We start from the raw sequence: 26368 nt of genomic DNA, 5'->3' as shown, positions 1-26368 counted from the left end.
CCGCCATGGCAACCAGAGCGGAGTACTTTTCCCCGTCGGAGGCAGAAATCCTCATGGAGGCATACGAGGAGGTGAAGGATCAAATAAAAAAGAAGGACAACACGGCCACTGCTTTAAAACAACGAGAGGAAGCGTGGCAAAGTATTGATAACCGCCTGAATGTGTAAGTGTTAGCTCCCGATTCTTTTGTTGAAAGCCCAAGAACAGACCGGAGTCAGTCTTCAATTTTCTGATGCAATATTTATTATGGTCACATATAAAGCAAGGCAGCGCTGGTCTCAGTGTGACAGAGCTCCCGCAGGATCTCAGTCAGAATGACCCCCGATATCAGGAAATGATACACATTTATGTTCTTGGGCTTGGGCCTGCCCCGTACAGAGGTTGGACTTAAACGCAACCGAGAATAATTGGCTCGTTACCCGGACATGGACAGGCCAACCACTGTCCATGCCTTGTTTCTGGAATGTGTGATGCTATGTGTGTGTGTGTTGACTGGGCGTGTATCTAATGCAACAGACCTAAATAACAAGATAGAGAAAGTACATCTGGCTCCTGCTGTGTCTATCCTCTGCTTAGCAGCCAAGCTGTCCTGAACTATGTAATACATTGGATAATGCAAGAAACATTGAACTATACGGCCAATTGTAACATAAGTAGTGCACAAATACACACTCACTGCTCCGCGTTACAATCCAGATAGTTAATTAACATCTCCGAAAACATAGCTGTATTCTGATTATTAATCAGTTGAAATTATAAGTGATATTGACTGCAGATGTGAGTGAAATTGTGTAAATGTAACTCCATCAGACTGTATAACACTTTGATAAATAGATGAGCTCACTGACTTAATTGAATTTCACTTTAGGATAAATAAAGTTCCTCTTATCCTTATATTTGCTCCTCATGCTCCCCTGCATGCACATCAAGGTAAAATCCCCCTCAGGTGCCCATCAGGTGGGTTTTGTGAATAGGAAATCCTTTCACAGCATTAATGTTCAGGTGAACATGACTTTTTGATATTGTCAGTTAATGAACACTGTACATTGCTTGTGATGTCAGTTGATTGGTTTAATAGTCTTCATCTTATAATTTCAGATGGTCTGCAGTGCTGACTGTCTGATCAGGAATGTTGTGGCAAAGTGGCCCGGCTCAGTCCATGACTCCCGAGTCTTTCAGACCTCCAGAATCTATCAGCACCTATCACAAGGTGAGCCACACAACCTCTATTAATAACCACTTTTTACATCATGGCTGTGTCAAGAATGTCACTCTATTTATGAGGTTGTGATGATGAGATTTTGTATTGACAGGTGAATTCTCTGGTGTGTTGCTGGGGGACATGGGGTCTGCCTGCCAGCCTTTTCTCCTGACACCACAGACCCCCAGGGGGCACAGCAGGCCTACAGTCCTGCCCATGCCAGGACAAGGGCCAGGACTGAAATGACCTTTGGCCTCCTGAAGGTGCTTTCACTGTCTTCCGGACTTAAGGGTCAGCCTTTTGAGGGCATGTGACATCACTGTGGCCTGTGCTGTCCTCCACAGTGTGGCCTGCCTGAGGAAGGAGAGGGCCCCCAGAGTGCCATCACACAGACTGGGACAATCCTGCATCTTCCCTGATGACGACAGTGGTCGGCTGCTCAGGGACCAACATGTGCTAAATTATTTTAGTTAACATGCATGCTTTAAATTTAAGTTACATATGTCCTGCAGTGGCAGAGATGCATGCTGTGAATTTCAGTTAAATATGGCCTGCATTGGCAGAGGATTTTTTTTTTCTTTTTTTAAATTCAGTTTAAATTGATTTGGCCTCTTATGTCGTTTGTGCTGTATACTGTGTGTATACAAGCTTGCTACTGCATCCATTCATTTGTCTGTTCACTTGTGTATGGATTTGTCCTGCATTTATTTCAGTGTGCAGACATGCAGGGTGTATTACATACAGACCTTTGAATGTGTCTTTATTCTTGTGTTGCATAATATGCTTTGATTCTGTGTCTCTTTGGGCAAAAATGAATCGTAGGCAACTGGACTTGTATTTGTCTTAGGAAGACGTTTCGCCTCTTACCAAGGGGCTTCATCAGTTCATGCGCATCGGTCTTTCTAGTCCGCACTAGTCTGACCACTAGTCAGACTAGTGCTAAATAAATAAATGAGATAAATGAGAATATCCATAGACACTTTGATTCCGTGCTTTCTATCTTGTAGAGTCACTGTGTGACTTCAGTTTGAAAGGAACTGATGGTTTACCTGCTTTGATTTATCCTTATCAATAAAGGAACATCATGTTACTCTTCGATGTGTATTTATATTTATATAACTGTAAATTATTTAATGATTGCAACATCATCTAAAATCATCATTTATATAAAATGATTGAAATTAATGATCACAAATGTTTAAATAATGACAGTGGGTCTAGTTTCGACACCTTCCTAAAATAATCGTCTAAGTCATTTTTTGTCAAAAATGAGTTTTTCGCCTAAATCATCTCTTGATGCTGGCCACCTCTGGTAAAATCATCAGCATCCTCAGTTGAACAGATCATACCATTCTACCCCTGAAGTATAACTGCCTAAATCAAGAGTCAAAACTGTGACTTACGTAGTTTTATTGTGCCTAAGTCGAAAGAAAATGTGACTTCGGCAATTTTATGTTATTTAGGCTATTTCAGGCTGTTTGAAGATGGCAGCGGCATCAAGAAGAAAGAAAATTTTCTCTGCCAGTGAAGTTATTTCAATGATCCAGGACTCCTCCTCAATTGGTAAGTGATGAGGTTTAGTATAACATTGGCATATAACGTATTACAAAGGCATGTTCAGAAATTTGCCTAAGTCATTTATTTCTGTTATGTGACATAATTGACTGACATTGTTCTTAGTATGTCAGTAATCATCTTTTTTTATAACCTTTTTGAACGAAATTATAAATAAATATCCAGTTAATTTTTGGTGAATTTTTTTTGTGTCTGCTGAAAAACCTGAAAAAATGACTTAGGCAATTATTTTAGGAAGGTGTTGATGTGATAACAATGTGTAGTGGGCAGTGGAATAACTATTAGTTTCCGTTTGTGGTGACTGCTGACTGAGATAAGGGATGAGATTAAATAGATCCTGGAACTTAGCCTGGTCTGGAGCAGGCTAGCTCCACAGAATATATCTCCATGGTAACTAATGTCATAACATATCCCACTATCCGCTATCCCACCTTTGTGCAACCAGATCAAGGATAAGTTAATCCAGGATGACCAAGATATCCTGGCATAATCCCTTATCCTAGTTTTGTGCAACAGGCCCCAGCTTGCTTTACTGATTATAGTGCCACCACTGCTGACACACACACTAACACTCATACCTGCGCACATCATGCCTGGTTTGAAGCGATCCTTGTAGAACCTCTGGCAGTTGGAAATCAGGGAGACGTTGGCCCACAGTAACACCCCGCCTGATGAACCACCTGCAGACACAGTTTAACCATCAGCACTGACCCCCAACTGACTGGTTAGCTAACCCGCCAACTGACTAAATAATTAACCACATCTCTGATGATTTAACTGATTTATTGGCCACGTAAGTAAACTGCGAATAACTGAACCAACTCACTGACTAGGGACCATTAATTCAGATCTTCCCCATCATGTATTACAACCCATAGTACACTCCTGATCAAAATCTTAAGACCAGTTGAGAAATTGCAAGAATTTACATTTTGCACTGTTGGATCTTTAGAAGGTTCTAAGTAGAGCTTCAAAATGCAAAAAGAATAAATGGGACTGAGGCAAAAAAAAAAAAAAAAAAATGAGTAAGCAATTTATTGCAAACAACCATTAAACTGAAATAGTCTGTTCATCAGCTGATCAAAAGTTCAAGACCACAGCTTTTAAAGCCCAAATCTTGGCAAAAATGTGGATTCAGTGTCATTCTCTGTCAGGTATCCACACTGTCATGACCTCCTGATGGCAAACGCAAAAAAGCTTTCTTGTTAATCACCTCAAAAATTTGTTTCAGCATGCTTGATGCTAGTGTTTCCAGGAGGCTAGTGGGAATGTTGCTCCAAGTGGTGAAGATGGCTTCACGGAGGGCATCCACTGTCTGGAACTGGTGTCCATTTTTGTAAACTTCCCTTGCCATCCAACCCCAAATGTTCTCAATTGGATTGAGATCAGGGGAACATGCAGGATGGTTCAAAAGAGTGATGTTGTTTCTCTGGAAGAAGTCCTTTGTCAGGCGGGCATTGTGAACTGCAGCGTTGTCCTGTTGAAAAACCCAGTCATTCCCACACAGACGATGGCTTTCAGTCATGAGGGATGCCCCCTGCAACATCTCCACATAGCCAGCTGCCGTTTGACGCCTCTGCACAACCTGAAGCTCCATTGTTCCATTGAAGGAAAAAGCCCCCCAGATCCTCTCCTTGTCATGCCAGTAACGTTGGAAGCGATCAGGACCGTCAAAGTTACATTTTTTCTCATCAGAGAATAAAACTTTCTTCCACCTTTCAATGTCCCATGTTTGGTGCTCTCGTGCAAACTCCAAATGGGCAATTTTGTGCCGTTGAAGGAGGCGAGGCCTTTGAAGACGTTTTTTGTTCTTAAAACCCTTCTCTCGCAGATGCCGTCTGATGGTTATGGAACTGTAGTTGGCACCAGTGACAAGCTTCATTTGGGCCGAGGATCGTCCCGTGTCTTGACGGACAGCCAGTTGGATCCTCGGGCTCAGGGCTGGTGAAATTTCTTTGGGTCTACCACTTGACTTTTTTGTTCCATAAACCTCAGGATCTTTTAAGAAGCTTAAAAAGACTGTCTTACTACGTCCAACCTCAGCAGCAATGGCACGCTGCGAGGGCCTTGTTGTTCGGCCTTGCTTATGCAGCTCAACAATCCGGCCGCGTTCAAAGACAGAAAGCTTTTTTGCCTTTGCCATCAGGAGGTCATGACACTGTGGATGCCTGACAGAAAATGACACTGAATCCACATTTTTGCGAAGCTTTGGGCTTTTAAAGGCTGTGGTCTTAAACTTTTGATGAGCTGATGAACAGCCTATTTCAGTTTAATGTTTTTTTGCAATAAATTGCTTACTCTTTTTTTTTTTTTTTGTCTCACTCCCATTTCTTCTTTTTGCATTTTGAAGCTCTACGTATAACCTTCTCAAGATCCAACAGTGCAAAATGTAAATTCTTGTGTGGCAAGTGGTTCTTCCCTCCCAGCCACTGTGTGGCACTGTGCCAGCCTTCCGACACTTTAATTATCAGCGAGGCCTATATATGTCGGGGGCGCCCATGCCTGAGCCTTCCTCTTTCCCCGATGCATCTTCCGGGTGTATAGAGGCAGCGTGCTGGGCAGCTTGGCTCCTTTGTTTGGCGCGGCGGTCGACGAGGGTCATATTACTGCTCAGCGTGGCTGACCACTGGTCCAGGGGCGGACGGACTGCTCTGCTGGAGGGCTGGGGCTTGTACTAGCCTCCCTCACGCTACACTTGCAATTTCTCAACTGGTCTTAAGATTTTGATCAGGAGTGTATATTTATTGGAGTGAATAGGGTTCATAGGTAGATAACTAGTAAACAAACTAAATCGGGATTTTTCTAAAACCTTTTTCATGTTGTAGATCGCATCTGGCTATCTGGTGGCAGCTGTACCCTTCCTGGCTGAGAATCTTTATCTTCAGGCGTGTTTCCTGCGTTAGGTTCCTTGTTTTAGCCATTTTTGTGTCCGAAGAACTTTCAAATGTGCTGGCTTTATATAGACACCAAGCTTGGCAACAAAAATTGTCATTCTTTTTAATAAAAAGAATGACCTTCATCACTGGTACCAAAATGACCCAATACTCCAAATTTCTTATGTATTTTTATGGAACCAATCAATTTTAAGTTTTTAATGTCTTTTTTAGGATTTGTTTAGTATTTTGGCTGTGACTGTACTAAAAGAAATTGCACTTGAAGACCTAAGAGTGATTCTTAATGCAATATTTCACAAATGCATGGGGTGTCCGAAAACTTTTCTCCACCAATGTATCTGTGGGAGTGGATAGGGTTCATAGGTAGATAACTAATAAACCAACTAAATCAGGATTTTTTAAAAACCTTTTTCATTTTGTAGATCGCCTAAGTTGACTCAGATCCTCATTTGAAGTGATTTTGCTCCACAGGGACCCAGATGTGAAAAGCTACTTTGGTTTATGTTAAGTATTAGATTGTTTAGATGTCACACAAAAAAAGTTTTAAATATCTTGGTGAGAGAAGTTTTTTTGTACTTCTACAGTTTCCACTAAAATAAATTACAGTGAAACTATTCCTTATTTTATTATTTTACTCTTAGAAGCTCCTTAAAGATATCTGGGTGTCCCTGGACCACATTGTTATTTCTGTGCCGTGGGTTTCTGTGGCCGGCGTCGTACCGGCAGTGGTGCGCCCCCACCCGGAGATGCTGCAGGTGTGGTTCGGCTGGAAGAGCTGTGGGCTCCAGGGGACGCAGACGGCACTGACGGCCGGGTTTCTACCAGACACTCTTGTCTGAATGGAAGTTTCTCCAGCTCCACCAGAGCGATGTCATTCTCATAGGTAGCTGCATTGTACCTATGGGGTGGGGGGTGGAGGGTGGGGGGTGGAGGAAGAAATTATGAAGGTGAACAAATGAATTCCAAAAGTATGAATTATAGATGATAAAAAATGATCCTCAATTCTGACTTCAGTTCTGAGGAATAACATTTAATTTAAGAAAGAGAATATGTGCTAAAAAGTCAAATTAGAGAACATGAACCCTCATCAGAAGAACATGCAAGAAGAGACAGATACTTGGGGTGGATGTAGATTTCGTGAACGGGATGGACGTCTGTCGTGTCTTGAGGTCTCCTTCTTTTCCACAGAGACAACGTCACACTAAAGGCAGATGGTTTGGGCCTGCATAGAGAGGAGAGAGGGAAGAGTTACTGCGACTGCTGTTGCAAATACCACAGCTGCTGGCTGGAGTACTGCAGCGTCTGGCTGGAGTACTGCTGCGTCTGGCTGGAGTACTGCTGCGTCTGGCTGAAGTACTGCTGCTGCTGATAGTGGTACTGATTAGAGTTCTCATCGGGCCTGAAAATTAAGACCCGACCCGACCCAGGCCCGACTGGGCCAGCCCGAGGCCCTACCCGACCCGACTAATTAGCCAAACTTTAGGCCCGACAGCCCGATAAAGCCCGAAAAAAAAATATAATAAAAAAATCGCCAAATTCGCCATTATTTAGCAGCGCCGGTGGCTCAAATTCTAGTAGCAGTGAGAGAACGGACATAATAGTTGGCGAAAGGCAGCTTCAAATGTTCAGTTGTTCATAAAACATAAAAGTAGGCTATTAATTTCTCCGTTCTCTACTTCTCTGTTGTAAAGTGTCTTTGATTTATGACTCTGCCGAGCAGTGGCGGTTCTGCCTATGTTGCCGCGCTAGGCGAAATTACTGGCTTGCGCCCTTTCATATTACTACTCCAACCCCCCCGCCCCCACGGCACCAGTTGGCCGCGGCACCGGGGCAGCATCAGTCGGCACCATCAGTCGGCATCAGGCGAGCCGGCCGTGGCACCGGCCGGCATCAGGCAGCTCACCTGTCAGATCCGGCAGACCTGACCGGGTGGGCGCGGTACCGGACGGTGCCGCGGCTGGCCCGCCTGATGCCGACTGATGGTGCCGCGGCATGTGTGGGTCAATACGGTAGCCTAGAAAACTGCCGATTTTTTGTTTTTTTTTTTGTCTCGTGCGCCCCCAAGTAGATTGCGCCTTGGGCAGTCGCCCGCACTGCCCATAGCAAAAACTGTCCCTGCTGCCGAGTCTGCCAGCACAGCGGGATACTGCTGCAACTCTCTCTCACTTGTTTGCGCTGCGCTCGCACAGCTGATTGTCTGTCTGTCACTGAAAGTTTAGCCTCCAAATCCAATCCAGTCTCTCACTCTCACCACCAGTCACATAAAAATGAAACGTCATAATCAATAACAGAACACATAGCTAATTCTATTTTTTTATTAAAAAAAAAAAAATCCCCCACAGAACCCGAAGCCCGACCCGACCCGCCCAATTCATGTAAATTTTAGGCCCGACCCGACATTTTCAGGTCGGGTTCGGGCAGAATATGAGAACTCTAGTACTGATGCTGATGGCTGCATGGCTTACAGATCTGGGTTGCCGGCAATGTCGTCATGTCAGAAAAATTGAAGGTTCAGAATTACACAGGAAAAAAATACAGACAGTCTCAGAGGCGAACCTACGACGGCATACTAGGGCCACTGAAGAAAAAAAATTTACGAGAAAAAAGTCGAAAATTCTGAGATTATAAACTCACAAATTTGCCAGAAAAAAACTCGAAAATTCTGACTTTATAAAGTCGCAAATTTACAAGAAAAAAACTCGGAAAAATATATTTACTTTTATGCGTCACTTTGCAAGGTTGGATCAACCACACACTGAATAGCCTACACTGCTGCTTGCTGTATATCATGCCTGCAGTTGATGACCTTATCAAATTATACTTTGCAATCGGCTTTAGTAACAAGGAAATCCTGGTGATTTTAGCCCAGAATCACAATATTATCATCGGCATCCGGACTTTAAAGAGACATTGCCGTGACTTGGGCCTATTCAGAAGAAAACATTTTTTTCATAAAATAGGTTTTTCCAGTTATTAGGCTACTTTGTTTTTGTCAACACTGTCACCGTAATGTTTTTTTTTTTTTTTTGAAAAACATATTTTTGTATTAAAGAGACTATTACTTTAATAAGTCAACAGCACAAAAGAAACATATTGTAAGCATCTTCATTTAAAACAAATATAACTGCCTCTGACGGTGGTGACACTAATCTGACGGTGGTGACAGTCGCCTCATTACAACATACATTTCCAAAATTTATACCAAAGTCAATGGCTTCTTGCTTAACAACTTTATTTAACTATTTGGTACAAAAAATAACAATCCTGAGCACTGTTATAAGCATTTTTCAGACTTCAGTCATCACCGTCACACAGAAAACCTGACGGTGGTGACGTCTGACGGTGGTGACAAAAACCTGCTCTTTCACATGATAAGCATGAGTTGTTCACATTAGCCAGCTTGTTTTCGCCCTGTTGCTACCTGCATCAGACCTCTTCTTAAAAAGTATACATTTATTCCATAATCTAATCTAATATTTTTTATACAAAAGTGACGGTGTTGACATGTTATGGTTGTGACAGTAGCAGTGTCCAAAAATATGAAGAGATTTAAGAGAAAAAAGAAAACTTCCAGGAGCCTGAGTGGTCTTGAAGCATGCAGTAGAGCTGAAGGTTTGAAAAGGGGTCCTCAGGAATGTAATTGACCTTGTAGTTTTTTTATTATTATTTTTTAAATATATATCTGACGGTGGTGACGAATATCTGGGACACATTTTGAGCAACCACAAAATAATAGTAAATATTGTTCAAAACCCATCATTTGTAGTTTTTAATACATATTATGATGTACTCTTTCATGTGGTAAAGATATTATTCAATGAAATTATTACTTTTAGTTGTTTTAATCAAGTTGAAATGATTATCTCCTATCCGAGGACAACTGGTTTTGTAGGCCATGGGCCAACATATCATCATTAAATTAATACAAATTAAAAATAAACCTATAAAAGAACCTTACAAATGTGCAAAGGACCCACTGATTATGCCCTTGATTCTTTTTATTCATTAAAATGTTGTACATTTCCAGCAGAAATAGCATTATTCTTAGTGGGACATGATTTATCCAAATTCTCAAGAATCAGTGTTTTGTGTATCAGGAACTACAACACAATGGACAGATGCAAGGATATCGCTGGTTACATCTGCGTGCAATTCAGATGGGGTTTGTTGTACAGCAGGACACAATACGACAGATCATCAAATTAATTGATCCTCAAGGTGTGAAGCTTTGCAGAGCGCATGCAGAGCTCAGTTTTGTTTTTACCTCCTATTCCCAGAGGGAGGAGCTCCTGAGAAAGAAGCTAACTCTGGTCAGGACTATTCTCAAAACCAAGCCTGAGCTTCCCCTGAAATTCCTTACTAACTGAATTTATGTGCATATCTGTAACATATTTACTTTGAATTGAATTTACTTTGAATATTTAATTTTTCTTGCATTTATAATGAATGACGTGCCGGATGTCTCTGCCCGCATTTCATGTGTGCTGTGCGGAGCAGGGGATTGCTCCTGGAGCCAGGGATTGCTCCTGGAGCCAGGGCAAGGTGTTCAAATGGAGGCTGCTCCTGGATGAGCTGTGGAAAAGGCTTGTGAATGCTGCATATTCTACGGAGACAGAGCCTCCTCTGCACACCAAACCCTGCTGCCCTAATGGCAAACTTGCAGAATCAAGGGGACGCACATGAACCCAGACAGCTCCAGCAGCAACAGGAGGAGACAGTATGCGTTCTGCACGGAGAAAATAAAGCAAATTGAGACTGTTTGTGTTGTTTGTGTTATTTTGTTCTCCTGGATCTTTATTGAAATGGCAGTGACACCCATGTTATACAGTCACACTAACCCTCACCCATCGTACCTGACACATTGAGCAGCCGTGAGCACCCAACAGCCTCCAATGTACGCCCCTCCACAGACGAGCTCGCCATACTTCATGATAGCAGCCTGCCACTGGATCTGAGTCTGCAGACAGATGAGTAAATTATAGATTGAAGCAGGTTCAGTTGCCTTCATGTTACCACAGTTAACGCGTGAAGAATGTCAGTGTGCTAGCTTTATCCTCTAGCCAGATGGTGTCAATGGCCCTCGGCCTCCAGCTGTGACAACAAAAACCATTCATGTTTCCACTGTGGTGCCAATCGCCCCACAGTCTGGTCCCGTCCATGCAGCCAGCAGGAAGCAGGAAGTGAGGGTTAAAGTCTGCAGACCTTCTTCTTGCGTATGTCTTTAGATCCTCAGTTCTGTTGTAGCAAGCCATTCCAGCGTCTCGTTGTCCAGGTTCATTAGGCCCAGGTTGCCTTTTGGTGGCCGGTGTTTGGGGCAGCTGGTCAAGATGTGATCAACAGTCTGTAGGGGGTCTCCACATTCACAGTGGGCACTGTCCGCGAGGCCCCACCGCTGCATTGATTCTCCGAAACGTCCCACACCTGTCCTTAGGCGGTTGAGGGTTTTCCACTGCTTTCAGGGAAGGTGCTCGCCAGGGACATCTGTGGGGTCCTCAATGTTGTGGTGGAGCCTGGATAATTCTGCTGCTCTCCACTGTTCCCTCCATCTGGCCTTGACCCAGGAAGCTCTGCTGATGTCAGCTGGTGTAGTGCTGAGCAATTCCTGGGCGTGTATGGCAAATGGGTGCCGGGATTTGAGACTCTTGTGCTGCAGTCTCTCCGTAATGGTCTTGTGAAGGAGGTGGGATTCACTCGTCTGTGCCTTCCGAGCAAGAGCCAGCATAGCTCCTTCTCGTCTGACCTCGGCTGGGGTGATTCCAGCGAGGACAGGTAGTTGGTGGGTTGGGGTGGCCCGTAGGCATCCAGAGATCGTGCGTAGGGCGTCATTGATGGCAGTGTCGAGCTTTTTTACATGGGGACTGCGGCTCCAGACTCGGGCACAGTACTCATCAGCAGTGAATACCAGCTGCTCCAACGCTCCAGACCTGTCTGCAGACCTGTCACCAACTAACTCCTGCAGAACTACGTACCACGGGATTTTTTTCCTTTAAAAGCTTTTGGCGACCCTGTCCCGTCTGCCAGCTCTCTCACTATATATCTCATATAATGTCCTCATTTCGGTAAACGCTGTCGATTTGACGTTGTCCTTTGCTCAGATAGTGAGCAGAGCCCTAATGTCCTGGTTTGACCAGCACTGCCGCTTGTTCTCCATATTTCTTTTCTCCGTTATTTTGCTGCTACAAAACGAACTGCTGCTCTGACATCTGTACCAGCTGCACCGTCTCTCCGCCCACAGCCAGGTAAGCCCCGCCCACGAGCCTTAACTCTGCCTCATTAGTGCCATCAACACCTGGAAACTGGCCCCGACAGCCTCACTGAGGCGCCATCAAAGACCAGAAGTGACAATGGAAACACAGCTGGCCTTGGCATGCACCAGCATGCCTGCAGTTGGCACAACAATGGAAAGGCAGCTAACGGTAGCTTCTGCAGGGAGGAGGCTGTGTCCACACAGTCATTTTGCGACCCCAAAAGTCCCATCACCTGAGCACAGATATTAAAAGTTGACAGAGCAATGTTAAACAATATTACATATTGCTGCTCTCAGGTGAAACCATGCATCTCCAAAGTGTCAAATTAAAATTTAAATTCAAATTAAACCAAATTAAATTACATTTCTCAATTTAGATTGATGACTGCATGTTTCAGATTAATTTTGTAGAAATGACCACTCTGAACCCATCGAGGTGCAGGTTCATATAATGCAAGATACATGGTTTTCACTGGTTATATTAACCCATTGGCTGCCATTGACTTCTACAGACGTCAGTTCAAATCCAAACGTTGACTGCCAAAGACAGAATGCGCCGTCAATTAGACTTTTCAAGGGGGCAGGCTAGGAGGGGGCTGGCGAGGTTTGTGCTCGTATCTGCATCAGAAAGGATAGAGATGATAGAGAGAAGGCAGAGAGGATAGAGAGAAAAATGTTGCAACATCGCAAATCGGACAAGTTTAGGCAGCTTACGCTAGAACAGAGTATGTGTCGCTGTAATTCAAGTAGTAAGATGGTAGCAAACGTGAGAAAGGATTCTTCGAATTCCAGTGACTCTGATGGTTACCAATCCCGGCTTCGTCATAGCTCACAGTAATCTAGTCGCGTTTCACCGCAGCCCAGCCCTGTTTACATAATCATAAATGTATGGGGCTTTCTGTTCTGAAAATGGCTGGCAGCCAGTGAGTTGAGATATTGAAATTAAAAGGTAAACAAACCGGTTTAGTTGGGACTCCTCCCACCACCCTCTTGACTCGGCCGCCCGGCACTCGCTCCTCGTCATCCACTGTGGTCGAATTGGGAATCCCACAGTACAGCTGTGACTCTAAAAGCTGTCTGTTGGCCCTTGTCTCTGTGCACACACACACACACACACACACACACACACACACACATACGTGAGACATTTGCCATGATCTGAGTATGTGACATTGTAAGTCCCATTTCAGATGATTTCACTCAAAGTTTACAAGTACCTTACTGCTGCTACTACTGTTGTTACTAAACTTAGCACAAAAAGTAAGGAAATTGTTTTTCGTAGATTATTTCTTTGTTCTAACAATGCTTCTTGGCAATAAATCCTATACCATTGCAAAACCTGTTTATTTCCCTATTAAATGGTGCCACATTTGTAAGGAACATGCATTTATGGGATGAGCAGCAGAGCTGAGTATGTGGGTTGCGCCCATGACAAATTTGCTAAATCTTCTCTGCCAATGCAAAACGGCTTATTTTGCTGTTGCTATTGACTCTTGTTTTGAGCTTCTGGTACCCCCAGCTGATTGGCAGCACCTGTGAGCACGGGCCCTGCTATAGAGGTAAATAGGTGCCTGCTCCAAGAATTGGCATGCCACGTTTGACTGATCTGGATAGGGCCGTGCAACAGGGCAACTTCAAGCTGGTGTTCCGCAAAACCAAGTTGCGGCATTATTTGGAGTGATCCCTCGTACCATCTCTGTCTCATTTAGTCTGAAGAAGTTCCACACCACTGCCATGTTTGTTTTGAGCCCTATCATTCTGTGATGGACAATAAAGTTTTTTGAATCTTGAATCATTCCCTGTCGGATTCAAACGAACATGTCGGTGGTGTGGGACTTCTTCAAGGTGTCTGAGACAGAAATGCTTCAGAATACTTTTGTTGATACTCCGCAAACGGTACATAAGTATATACAGTAAATAAACAAGTTATTTAAATAGACATATTACTCCCTCGTGATTGGATCAATGATCGGCCCCAAAAATCCTGATCGTGTAAAGCCTAGTGATGAGTCCAGATTCTGCCTACAGCATTTGGATCATAGGGTCCAAGTGTGGAGAGGACGTGGAGAATGCTATGCTGACTGCTGCACCGACAGAGTAACATCTTTTAGTGGAGGCAGTGTGATGGTGTGGGGTGGCATCTCCCTCTCTGGAAAAACTAGGCTTGTCATCATTGGAGGCAATCTCAATGCAGAGAGATATCGAGATGAGATTCTGCAACCAGTGGCAATCCCATATCTCCACAGTCTGGGACCGAACTCTATCCTCCAAGATGACAGCGCTTGCCCCCACAGAGCGGGGTTTATCAGAGACTACCTCCAGAATTTGGGAGTGGAGAGGATGGAATGGCCTGCCAGCAGTCCTGACCTCAACCCCATTGAACACATGTGGGATCAGCTTGGGTGTGTTGTTCGTGTCAGAGTGACCAACACAACCACGTCGGCTGACTTGCGACAAATGCCGGTTGAAGAATGGGATGCCATCCCACAGCAGTGTGTCACCCGGCTGGTGACCAGCATGGGGAGGAGGAGCCAGGCTGTTGTGGCTGTGTATGGTTTTTCCACACACTACGGAGGCTCCTGTTTGTCAAATGAATAAATTGTTAAATTGCCAATATGTCTTGTTTCTTCAAACTTCAATCATCCAATCCACCAAATACCAAACAAGAGTCACTGGCAGAATAAGCTGTTTGGCATTGGCAAACAGCTTATTCATGGCCGCAACCCACATACTCAGCTCTGCTGCTCATCCCACAAATGCATGTTCCTTACAAATGTGGCACCATTTAAAAGGCAAATAAACACCCTTTCCAACGGCGTAAGATTTATTGCCAAGAAGCATTGTTAGAACAAAGAAATAATCTACCAAACTCAAATTTCCTTACTTTTTGTGCTATGTTGATTATTGCTGCCATCAATGTAGCTACAGTTTTTAAATTTATTTTTTTAAATTAAATGCACTGTAGCACTTTAGTTTACCTACTTACCAGTTTTTGGAGAGATGTACTCTGGAAAAAAAGAAATACAAATATTCCCATTAGATACAAGTTTAGTGATATTCCAGTTTCATTCAGTTCCGGACACCAGGTAGTCCAGGTAGTAACAATTGTACCTGTGTTTTTGAGTGTTCTGGCCTCGAACCGTGCTGTGAAAAAACAAACAGGTAAAACAGTTAAGAACAACACGGTGTTGTTAATTTAACACTGTCTAATTGTGTAAACACACACACACACACACACACACTCAGTGTCCCTCCCTCAGCTCCAGCTGTCCAGTCCGAGTTCAGTTCAGCTCAGCAGCTCTGCCATCAATTCTACCTTTTAACAAAGTTTATCATGTTCAGTTTGTGTTGACATTGTGCAGAATGTGTCACTTTAATTCTGTGTTTATTCCTGAGGTTGTAGTTTGCAGAGGTCTGCTACTGGACTACATGATACTGAGAGGGGTTTCTAATTTTTTGTCCTCCCTATTTATAGACAATGAGGGGGGACATAATAGTGGAAACAGCTGTCAGTAAAGTGCAGTCCAGTCCAACAGCAGCACTAACTATGAGATCAATGCCAAACATAGAAGTGAATGAACACCTCTGTTACCGTGACAACAAGACAAGCTGAGCATTATAGGCATATGTACGTGTGTGTGTGTGTGTGTGTGTGTGTGTGTGTGTGTGTGTGTGTGTAAGCCTCACTCCTGTCAGCAGTATGAACCGGTGATTCATCTTTGCCGTCCAGACAGTCGACGATTCCATCGCGAACCGCCTCTTTGTGCACACACACACCCGTCCTGCAGTGGAATGCATCGTTTCTGCACTCTGACACACACACACACAAACAAACACATGTTAAGTCATTGTATGATACAATTGCTTTTAATGAGATGGTATAGCTTGGTGTGTGTGTGTGTATGTGTGCGTGCATTTAACTGTTGTTGAAAAAGACGGTCTAGTATTATCCGACTAGATGTGATTGGGAAGGCTGGGTCATGGAATTGTTGAATGGTGTCAACATTTAAACACAGGGATTCAAGAGCTGTTCAACCATTTATTGAGCACTGGATGACAGGGGGGTAGATGGATGATTTTCTGTGCAAAATAACAAAGGTTCAGTGCATTGCTACACAGACCAATTAAATATAATCTGAAATAAATATGTGTCTGTGTGTGTGTGTGTGTGTGTGTGTGTGTGTGTGTGTGTGTGTGTGTGTGTGTTACTTTTGCAGCACATCTCGTCACTGCGGTCTCCACAGTCATCCACTCCGTCACATGTCTGCTCCAGAGACACACACTTCTTGTTCACACACTTGAATTCACAGTTGTCCTCCTCTGTGACAGACACACACACACACACACACACACACACACACACACAAACAAACACACAGGATCGTTAACATGCCAGTAAAGTTCCTCATATCAAAGGTTGACCACAGAGGCACTGATCCTGACCTTGGGTTTCCATGTAGCACGTTGCCGTGGCGACGGTCGCTGTGCTTTCGATCTCGGTCGGGTCGTAGATGACACACTCAGCTAGGGAGCGCTCGTAACCTTGACAACGAACACTCACACAACTCCCTGGCAACGGCTCGTTGCTAGGGTCGGCTGTCAGGGAGTGATAGGGGACGACCCCGGCTGACGCTGCTCCACTGCACACGCACACACACACACACACACACACACACACACTTATTAGAGATTGAGTGTGTTGAATTGTCGTTTTCATAGTGGAATTGTAAAGTGGCCGTGTTGGAAGCCTCAGCTCTGTGAACTGTGGGCTGTTATTTTTTTTTAACACTGCCATGTAAATCAACATCATTATTTTTTGTTAACTTTAGAGGATTTCTTCTCAGCTTATGTCGTGGTGGTCCAGTAGTATCTTGGCAAATAGAGGAATAAATGAGCACTTGAGCAGTCTAGCATGCAGGGGTCACAGGCAGCGCTTGGTCCAGTGTGTTTGGCTTTCATTTGATACTGGTGTGGTTTTATTACGAGCTCCCACAGCTTGAACTGATGGGGGCGCTGTCTGCACATCTGCACAAAGACAAACTGCAGCGGTATGTTTGTTTTACATTAGTCAGCAGCACAGTCTGATGTTAAAGGTAGAATTGGGTTCATACAGATGTACTGGTTGTTCTGATGCTGGAGTTTTTCATCAGTGTGTATGTTGTTTGTGTCGTACAGCAGCAACGGTCCAAAAGCTGTAACATCTGTGTTTTCTGTTCCCCCGCTGAGTAAAATGAAAAATAATGAAAATCAAATGGTGCGCATGCAAACCATTTCTTTGCCTGCTGTCTCAGTCTAGTGTTGTAAGTGAGACTGGTGTCAACTGATGTCCATGACCCGAACACATGCCTGACATGACTTTAAACAAACACCATAGACTGTTTCACAAAATCTTGTTTGGTTCAGGTGGCGTATGAAATGCATTGTGGGGTTATTTGGGTGTGGCATCATTAACTTATCCAACCCCTGATACTCTTTGGTGTGGTTAGCACTTTATAAAGGATGATAATACCATTTGCTGAGCCACAAGAAATCATATTCCTGTTAAAGAAACTACATGACATAAAGACCTAAGTTGTACAGTTCCTTTCTAAAAAACTAAATTATCAAAAGGCTTTGCACATATGCCACAACAGCAGTGAACACCAGTAATGTACTACACTGTGGACTTGTGTGTGTGAAACGTATGTGTGAGTGTGTGTGTGTGTGTGTGTGTGTGTGTGTGTGTGTGTGTGTGTGTGTGTGTAAACATATTCGGGGGGTGTCTCCTCACAGTTTGTGCTTGGCGTCCTTGCAGGCGGCGTTAGCAGCAGCCATGTCCCACAGCGTCCCACACACCAGCACCTCCTTCCCAGCTCCTGCTGCCATGCTGCTCCCGTTAGAGGGGAGGAAGAGCTTCACCACGCCGCTCCCTGGGTCTATGGAGCTGCTGAACATTGAATTAATATCTGACAGAGAAACAAGGAGAGAGAGAGACCCTCAGTTTACAAAAGCATTTACTTCATAGAAAGGCGTGTTTTGATGATCTAAAATCAATATGAAATGATGTGGTAATGACCGGCACCTCCGTTCTTCCCATCAAATCTATAAAAATGTTAGCAACTGTTTCAAATACGACCACACAAACCAAGCTACCGCTATTGCTAACAAGCTATCCTAGCTACATGCTGTTAGCTGGCTATCTAGAAAGGCTGATTTGATGATAAAAAAAAAAAAAAAAAAACATATCATCATATTATGTAATGTTGATAATATTGAGATGATATGATATATTACAGAAAAAATAATCTTGATAAGTGGTTCCACTACTGACTTTTATAGTATGCTCAGCAATAAACAGGCTTCAGACCTCATGAGAATTAAATATTTTCCTGAGATTTCACAGATAATACAAATGGGCTATTTCTGAAAACTTAGGGTAGTAATATATGACATCTGTTTTCTTAAAAAGTACAAAACATAGCCTAAATACAAATTTTGAATAGGATGGAGGAATACCCTAGAACATGTAAAGATGAAATATATTCATTGCAAGGTTATTGAAAATAGAGAGAAAAAAACAACCAAACAACCAACACCAGTCATTTTTGACATACTTATGCATCTAAGCGGTTTTCATTTTTTGATTTATATTCATTCTGTTGCTGAACAAAAGCCAGTTGGAGCACTTTGTGTGTGAGCGTGAACGTGCTGCCTCCGCTTGCGTTTGTCATATCACTGTCTGCAAAGATTCAGTAACTGACTAAAAAAATTAAGAGCAAGATGTTGAGTCAGATTAATAATCTACCTCAGTAATGATCTCAGGAAAGCTTCAAAAACTTCAGTCTCGATCAATATAGTAGAATATGTAATATGAATAAAAACTGTGTTTGTCCTTTTATTACCACAATCTGTACAAAATCAATCTACAAACTGCAAAACGTTTAGTTTTCCAGCTCACCTCCACAGTTTTCCCCGAAGTGGGACATGATGGATACTCCCTTGCGGCAGGAGAGAACCATCACCTGATGGATTGATGGACAGACATACAGACAGGTTGACACAAACTGGAAGGAAAGAGAAGTTTTCTTACAGAATGTAGAAAAGCACAAAGCCCCTACCTGTTTATAGAGTTTTAAAGATCAGTGAAACAAGACGATTTGAAAGGATTTTCTGTCCTGTCAGCGTTGTGCTTGAATTCAGATATTAATATGTATTAATATGAGTTGTAATTCTCCTCCTTGAACTGCCACCTTATCGTGGTGGAGGGGTTTGTGTGCCCACATGATCCTTGGAGCTATGTTGCCGGGGGCACTTTGCCCCTGTTAGGGTCTCCCATGGCAAACAGGTCCTAGGTGATAGGCCAGACTAAGAGCAGTTCAAAAACCCCCTTATGAAGAGGAAAATATCGAGGACCGTGACGTCTCCTGGTATGGCGGAGCTGGGGCCCCACCCTGGAGCCAGGCTTAGGGTTGGGGCTCGTGAGCAAGGCCCAGCCCGAACTGGTGACGTGGATCCAACCCTCTGCGGGCTCACCACCCACAAGGGTAGCCGTAAGGGGTTGGTGCTTTGTGGGTTTGGGCAGCAGTCAAAGGCGGGGGCCTCGGCGACCCCATCCCCGGACACAAGAGCTGGCTATTGGGACATGGAATGTCACCTCACTGGGGGGGAAAGAACCTGAGCTTGTGTGGGAGGTTGAGAGGTACCGGCTAGAAATAGTTGGGCTCACCTCCATGCACAGCCTGGGTCCTGGAACCCAGCTCCTCGAGAGGGGCTGGACCCTCCACTACTCTGGAGTTGCCCTCGGTGAGAGGCGGCAGGCAGGTGTGGACTTGCTCATAACCCACCAGCTTAGCCGTCATGTGTTGGGGTTCACCCCGGTGAATGAGAGGGTCGCCTCTCTGTGCCTTTGGATAGGGGAGAGGGCTCTCACTGTTGTTTGTGCCTACGGGCCGAATAGCAGTGTAGAGTATCCGGCCTTCTTGGAGTCCCTGGGAGGGGTACTGGATAGTGCTCCGACTGGGGACTCCATTGTTCTACTGGGGGACTTCAACACCCACGTGGGCAGCGACAGTGATACCTGGAGTATGAAATGGCCTCCTCGATCTGAACCCGAGTGGTTTCTTGTTACTGGACTTCTGTGCTAGTCACAGTTTGTCCATAACGAACACCATGTTCGAGCACAGGGGGGTCCATAAGTGCACATGGCACCAGGACACCCTAGGCTGGAGGTCGACGATTGACTTTGTTGTCGTTTCATCTGATCTCCGGCTGTATGTCTTGGACTCTCGGGTGAAGAGAGGGGCTGAGCTGTCAACTGATCACCACCTGGTGGTGAGTTGGATCCGCTGGCGGAGGGGGAAGCTTGGCAGACCTGGCAGGCCCAAATGTATGGTGAGGGTCTGTTGGTAACATCTGGCTGAACCCTCTGTTAGGGAGGTCTTCAACTCCCTCCTCCGGGAGAGCTTCTCCCAACTCCCGAGGGAGGCTGGGGACATTGAGTCCGAATGGACCATGTCCATTGTCGGCGCAGCTGTTCGGAGCTGTGGCCGTAAGGTCTCTGGTGCTTGTTGTGGCGGCAATCCCAGAACCCAGTGGTGGACACCGGAAGTAAGGGATGCCGTCAAGCTGAAGGAGTTCTACCGGTCCATGTTGGCCTGTGGAACTCCTGTGCAGTGCAGGTGGTGAACTGTTGACCTTGACTGGGGATATTGTTGGGCGGTGGAAGGAATACTTCGAGGGTCTCCTCAATCCCGTCGTCACGTCTTCCACTGAGGAAGCAGAGGCTGAGGACCCAGAGGCTGAGGACCCAGAGGTGGACTCATCCATCACCCAAGCTGAGGTCACTGGGGTGGTTTGCAAGCTCCTCAGTGGCAGAGCGGCGGGGGTGGATGAGATCCGTCCTGAGTATCTCAAGTCTCTGGATGTTGTGGGGTTGTCTTGGCTGACACGCCTCTGCAACATTGCGTGGCGGTTGGGGACAGTGTCCCCGGACAGACCGGGGTGGTGGTCCCTCTTTTTAAGAAGGGGGACCGGAGAGTGTGTTCCAACTACAGGGGGATCACACTTCTCAGCCTACCGGGGAAAGTCTACGCCAGGGTACTGGAGAGGAGGATTCAGCTGATAGTCGAACCTCGGATTCAGGAGGAACAATGCGGTTTTCGTCCCGGCCGTGGAACACTGGACCAGCTCTATACCCTCTGGAGGGTGCTCGAGGGTTCATGGGAGTTTGCCCAACCAGTTCACATGGGTTTTGTGGATCTGGAGAAGGCATTCGACCGTGTTCCTCGTGGTACCCTGTGGGGAGTGCTCCGGGAGTATGGGGTCCGAGGCCCTTTGCTAAGGGCTGTTCGGTCCCTGTGCGACTGGAGCAGGAGCTTGGTTCGCATTGCCGGCGATAAGTCAGACTTGTTCCCAGTGCATGTTGGACTCTGGCAGGGCTGCCCTTTATCAGCGGTTCTATTCATAATTTCTAGGCGCAGCCAGGCGCCAGTGCCAGAGATTGACAGGCGGATTGGTGCAGCCTCCACAGTGATGCGGTCGGTGTACTGATCCGTCGTGGTGAAGAAAGAGCTGAGCCAAAAGGCAAAGCTCTCGATTTACCAGTCGATCTACGTTCCTACCCTCACCTATGGTCATGACCTTTGGGTAATGACCAAAAGGACAAGATCACGGATACAAGCGGCCGAAATGAGTTTCCTTCGCAGGATGGCCGGGCGCTCCAGATGCTCTTTACCCCGTGACATAAAAGCTGCTGCTGTCAATTTCTTAGTTGATCGGCACGATCTTCCCATAGTTTTACTCCAGACATGTTCCAGACCAACATTATATAAAGAGTCTTAAACCAGCTACGAAACAAATTGTGACCAGCCTGGTGCTAGTTCGGTGCTGGTGCTAGAGCCGGCGCTTAACTGGTTCCAACAAAGAACCGGTTTGCTTTTCCACCGGCCAAGAGCAAACTGGAGCCAAGTCAGAGCCCCGTCATTATGTCAGCGGAAAACGTGATGACGTGGGTGCATGAGATGTTTGCTCGGAATCACAATAACCAACATGAATGAATGAATGAATGATACTTAATTAATCCTTTGCAGGAAATTACATTATCATGGCAGCTTCATCACTTCAACACACATAAAATTGCACACTCATACAATACAGTGATTTCAGTGTCTCCGTCTCTGTCCGCCCGTACTGTCCTGAAGCCGGTGAAGCTGATCAGTGAGTCAGGGATGATGTCCGTGAGCCATGCCTCAGTCAAGCATATAATGCTGCTTTCCCGATACAGTTTCTGGTGTCCAGGTGTAGCAGTATCTGGATTTATTAGCAATGCAAATACTGCTTGTGTCTGTACAAGCTGTCATTGCCATCCAGAGGCGAAAAACGCAATTATTGCCAGCTACCCATCCTATTCGTGGCCGGAACGAATGACAACTATGTTTAGTTATAAAACGGGTCCTTCCCATCCTTAAATGTGATTGACTGAGCCACGTTCCATGCCGTTATAAAATCAGCGTAACCCAGGGTTTCTCGGGGCTTATTGCTTAACTATACCTTTATAGCGTTCGCTGTTCCCGTTTGGGTCTGTAACCCCGCCCACCAATGACGTGGTGGGTCACGTCATAGGTTCTTTCTCTGCCTCTCGTTTAGCCCCTGCTCGAAGTTGGTGCTTGCCTGGAACCAGTTTGGAACCAGTTTGGTCCGTGCTTGGGCGGTGGAAAAACAAAGAACTGGTGTAAAGTCAGGCACTGGCTCCGAACCATCCCTGGAACCGCTCTGGTGGAAAAGGGGTAACTGACTTGTGGAGCACGTAATCTTGTAGCTCATGGTAAGTCTACCTGCCAAGGTTGCATTATGATGTATGGTTAACAGATGTTGTGGGTAATCATCACTGTCTTCGCTTCAGGATGTGGCTGGGATTTAATTTCCAGAACCTCAGCTGGCATTATGATTCAAACCTCCTCAGTTCCTTCATTACATAATCTCCCAGTAAGGGGGTTACCTTTGGGAATTGAACCCCCACCCCTGGCAGTGTAAGTGCCTTGCTCCTGGTCACCTGGCAATAAGAGAGGTAGTTCCTCCTGTCGCGTGCACAGACTGGGGCCATGCCATCTCTGGGACACTGATAGGGCAGTTTACAGACACAGTGTCCGTTAAAACAACGCTCCCATGGAGGACAGAAGACCAGGTCACATGACGCACGAGTGAACCTGACAGAGGGAGAGGAAGAAATAAATCACAGGGAAGCTGGAAAAGAACTGGAAAGTCAGTAAGATCACAAAAACCCGGAGGAAAAATCGAACAAATATATATTTGCTGACGCTAAAATCAAGAAAGTGCAAAAAACACGAGAAAAATTAAGAGGACTGTCAAAGCATGAAGGAAAATATATATATATAAAAATAGGGACAGTTAAGGAATATGATGTGATAAAAATGGTAGGAAGGTGAAAACGGATATGAATGAGTGAACACAGTAGTAAAGAGTGTAAGAGTGAAGGAATAAATCCAGTACAGGACAGAGCACCTACTCTTTCTCCAGACATTCAGCTGGTCCCAGATAATCATCTGTTTTTCGGGGCGGTCTGGTGGGGGTGCGGCTCGTGGTCAGGGGAGCAGTTGTTCGGGTTAGGAACGGTGGTTTCACTGGTTGATGATGCTGCTGCATGCTGAACAGCTGGTCTTGCTCCTCTGGACTGTCCTGAGCAGAAAGTAGAACTCAGTAGAGCTACAACAAAATACTCAGTTCTCACACATCTGATTCTACACTTCATTCAGCTCTGTGCAGGACTGTGAGATATGGTGGTACAATGTTGTGCGGAGTACTCTCTGCTCTCCAATGTCAGTGGTGGATAAAGTACACATCTCCACTGCTTGAGTCAAAGGATACATATTGAAATATTACCACACTACCAGTGAAAGTTGCTTGGTCAGATTTTTACTTGGAGTATTTAAAAAAAAATATTTACACATTCAGAAGTATTTTTATATGAATTGCAGTATTGTTGTCATGGTGCATTTACAGGACATGGTAACTCTCTGAAACCACCCAGTGAACACGCTGACTAGCTTGTAGAGCCACAGATATACCGACCACCGCCGGGTCGGTTGTTTTTGCTTCGCGAACGAAGTAGAACGGATGCGCTTTACTTTGAAAGTGAATGTCCTGCTCGCACTTGCTGGAGGTTTGTGCTATTACATCAAACCCAGTTGAGAGCGGGTCCTGTGATTGGTTTTCAACATTTAACTTTAAAGCTGCACTTAGAAGTAATGAGTAACGAGTATTGATCTTTACAGAAACAGTTACACGTCATAAGTTTCCAAAAAACAAATACTCAAGTATAGATACTCAAAAAATGCACACACACATACTCTAATGGCAGAGGCTGCTATCAGGACCAGTTAGGGGTCCAGTGTCTTGCTTAATGACACTTCAATACGTTCTCCGGCTCTGCCAGGGAACAAACCAGGAAAATTGCAGTTGTTAGATAACCGCTGTACCACCTGAGCCACGCTGCCCCAAACTATAAACCTGTGGTTCTTAAGGTGGACTGTGTGACTGATAGGGGAGGGAGTCCACAAAATAACTGGTAAAACTCTAAAAATGTGCTTGATCATCAGACGTGGATATGAGGAACCACTTGAACCATGCTGTGCAGTAAAATAATACCTTTGTGCTAAGTATTCCCGTTTTGTTTTTTGAATTAATATAATATCGTGACCCTAAGCGCCAGTCTTAATTTGCTCCCATTATCACTTCAGTCCCAGTTCAAGAAAAACAAGAATGTAAGAAACTTGAGCTGGCATTTGGATTTCTGGAACAGGAATGTAAAGGAATTGAGAAGGAAAAGTAAAACTTAAAACTCTGAACAGGAAGGAAGTGTCCTCCTCTTAATGGTTTGGAAAATTATTCTCAAAAGTCTCTGAAAGTTGTCTGTCCTATTTTTACCATGTTTTGCTCCTGCAAGCAGTTAGTTTGCAACAGAGGTGATTCCAGGTAGTAACATGGCACATTCATAACTAGCTTAGATTATAACTTAAGTATTATGACTTAAGAAGTTTTGTTTGATTTAACATTGGTCATTAGCTTTTTCCGCAGAACCTGGGCCAGGTAAGTTACAGGATTTTCTCTTCAGGTATGACAGGCAGGCATAAAATGTGCTGCATTGCTCTACAAGAGGTTTTAACCCAACAGGTAAGTTAACCTTAACCCTAAGGTAAGTACGTACAGAGTAGTAGTCATGTAGTGGTATTGTAGAAGTGTAAATTTTACATGAAAGCGGTATTGTAATTAATGAAAATCGGACATTTTTTCGGACGCATTCGATAAGTAAAGGCCGTTAAACAGAGAGAAGCAGTGAGAGCATACTGGCTGCCATCAGGATGAATACTGTACCTCAGAATACGTGTTTCTACAGATTACCAACCGTCAACTCACCGACTTAGAGTCAGACACGAGAAGCAACATGAAGAGAAGTCCAGCTGATCTCATCCTGATGAGCAGAAAATCAAACAGGCTGTTCTTTTGGAATCTGTTTTTTAACCAATAATCCTCCTCGATGCTGTCCAATAATGATATTCTTCTCCGCTGATTGATGGAAGACGAGAAATTTTGTTAATAAGACGAAAATATCCCTTATGACTTAGGAAAAACAGGCAAAGAGATCCACTCCCAAGAAAGGAGTGATTGGAACAAACATAGCCGTCTCTTTTGTTTACAGCTGTGACATCATCAATCAATCATTATCTTGTCTGGTCAATGCACACACACAAAATCAATCTGTGTTCTGGAATGGTTCAGTTCATGTAATACCACACACAGTCTCTGAAGGGGTGGACAAAGTGTGTGCACACGGCCGTGAGGGGGTGGGCCATGTTTCCATGTGTGTGTTGGGCAAACTTCAAAGAGTCTATTTCCAGTAATTCAACATGAAAATAATGTAGAAAGCCATGCACGCATAAATATTACACAAATGTGGCAGTTAATGTTCAACTTGCTGTCAGCAAAACAAATTGTTGTGTACTTAACATGCCTGCTCTCCACAGGTCAGCAGTAAGAGTCATAACCCTAAATTCAAACAGAATGTCCTCTCTTCTTGGGTGGTTTTTGCTGGAATGAATCTTCAGAAAAGACTTACATACATCAAAATCAAGGACTATCACATCCATGAGAGCAAATAAAAGCCTGACTGAAATGAAAGTCAAAACAGATTTAGCTTGAATTAGATCTATGAAAAGGTGATCCAAGGGTCAGTGTTGCTTCTGATAGATGTGGAAATATTTTTACCGACTTGAGACTCTGATTTGGCAAACCAGAATTTGAAACACGTTTAGGCTAATTGTTTTGTCTGAGAGAAAATGTCGGCAATTTCTGGATACGCAACACCCAAAGACAAGGTAGTGTGCCATTTCTCTGGCAAGTTTGTTTTCTAACGTTAACCATATTTTTACATAGCCCATATTAATTCAAGTAATCAGC

At 44.5% G+C, this 26368-nt stretch overlaps 1 protein-coding gene across 1 annotated transcript in view; it reads right to left on the bottom strand.

Annotated features, from left to right (window-relative positions):
* Positions 1 to 23781, bottom strand: part of LOC115376973 (complement factor I-like) — a 28806-nt gene extending 5025 nt beyond the window's left edge. The window contains 19 exon segments of the mRNA XM_030076825.1: positions 3355 to 3456; positions 6391 to 6492; positions 6495 to 6568; positions 6788 to 6892; positions 10524 to 10627; positions 12877 to 13010; positions 15029 to 15061; positions 15605 to 15727; positions 16127 to 16237; positions 16343 to 16557; positions 17688 to 17862; positions 18855 to 18918; positions 19415 to 19528; positions 19633 to 19929; positions 20222 to 20679; positions 21523 to 21535; positions 22893 to 23100; positions 23421 to 23590; positions 23716 to 23781. Coding sequence (XP_029932685.1) covers positions 3355 to 3456; positions 6391 to 6492; positions 6495 to 6568; positions 6788 to 6892; positions 10524 to 10627; positions 12877 to 13010; positions 15029 to 15061; positions 15605 to 15727; positions 16127 to 16237; positions 16343 to 16557; positions 17688 to 17862; positions 18855 to 18918; positions 19415 to 19528; positions 19633 to 19929; positions 20222 to 20679; positions 21523 to 21535; positions 22893 to 23100; positions 23421 to 23590; positions 23716 to 23781 — 2668 coding nt within the window.
* Positions 23782 to 26368: the final 2587 nt, after the last annotated feature.

This window comes from Myripristis murdjan, chromosome 18 (genome assembly GCF_902150065.1).
Source record: "Myripristis murdjan chromosome 18, fMyrMur1.1, whole genome shotgun sequence".
Taxonomy (NCBI): Eukaryota; Metazoa; Chordata; class Actinopteri; order Holocentriformes; family Holocentridae; genus Myripristis; species Myripristis murdjan.
The sequence above is the reverse complement of the archived record's forward strand: the minus strand, read 5'-3'. Positions and strand labels throughout refer to the sequence as shown.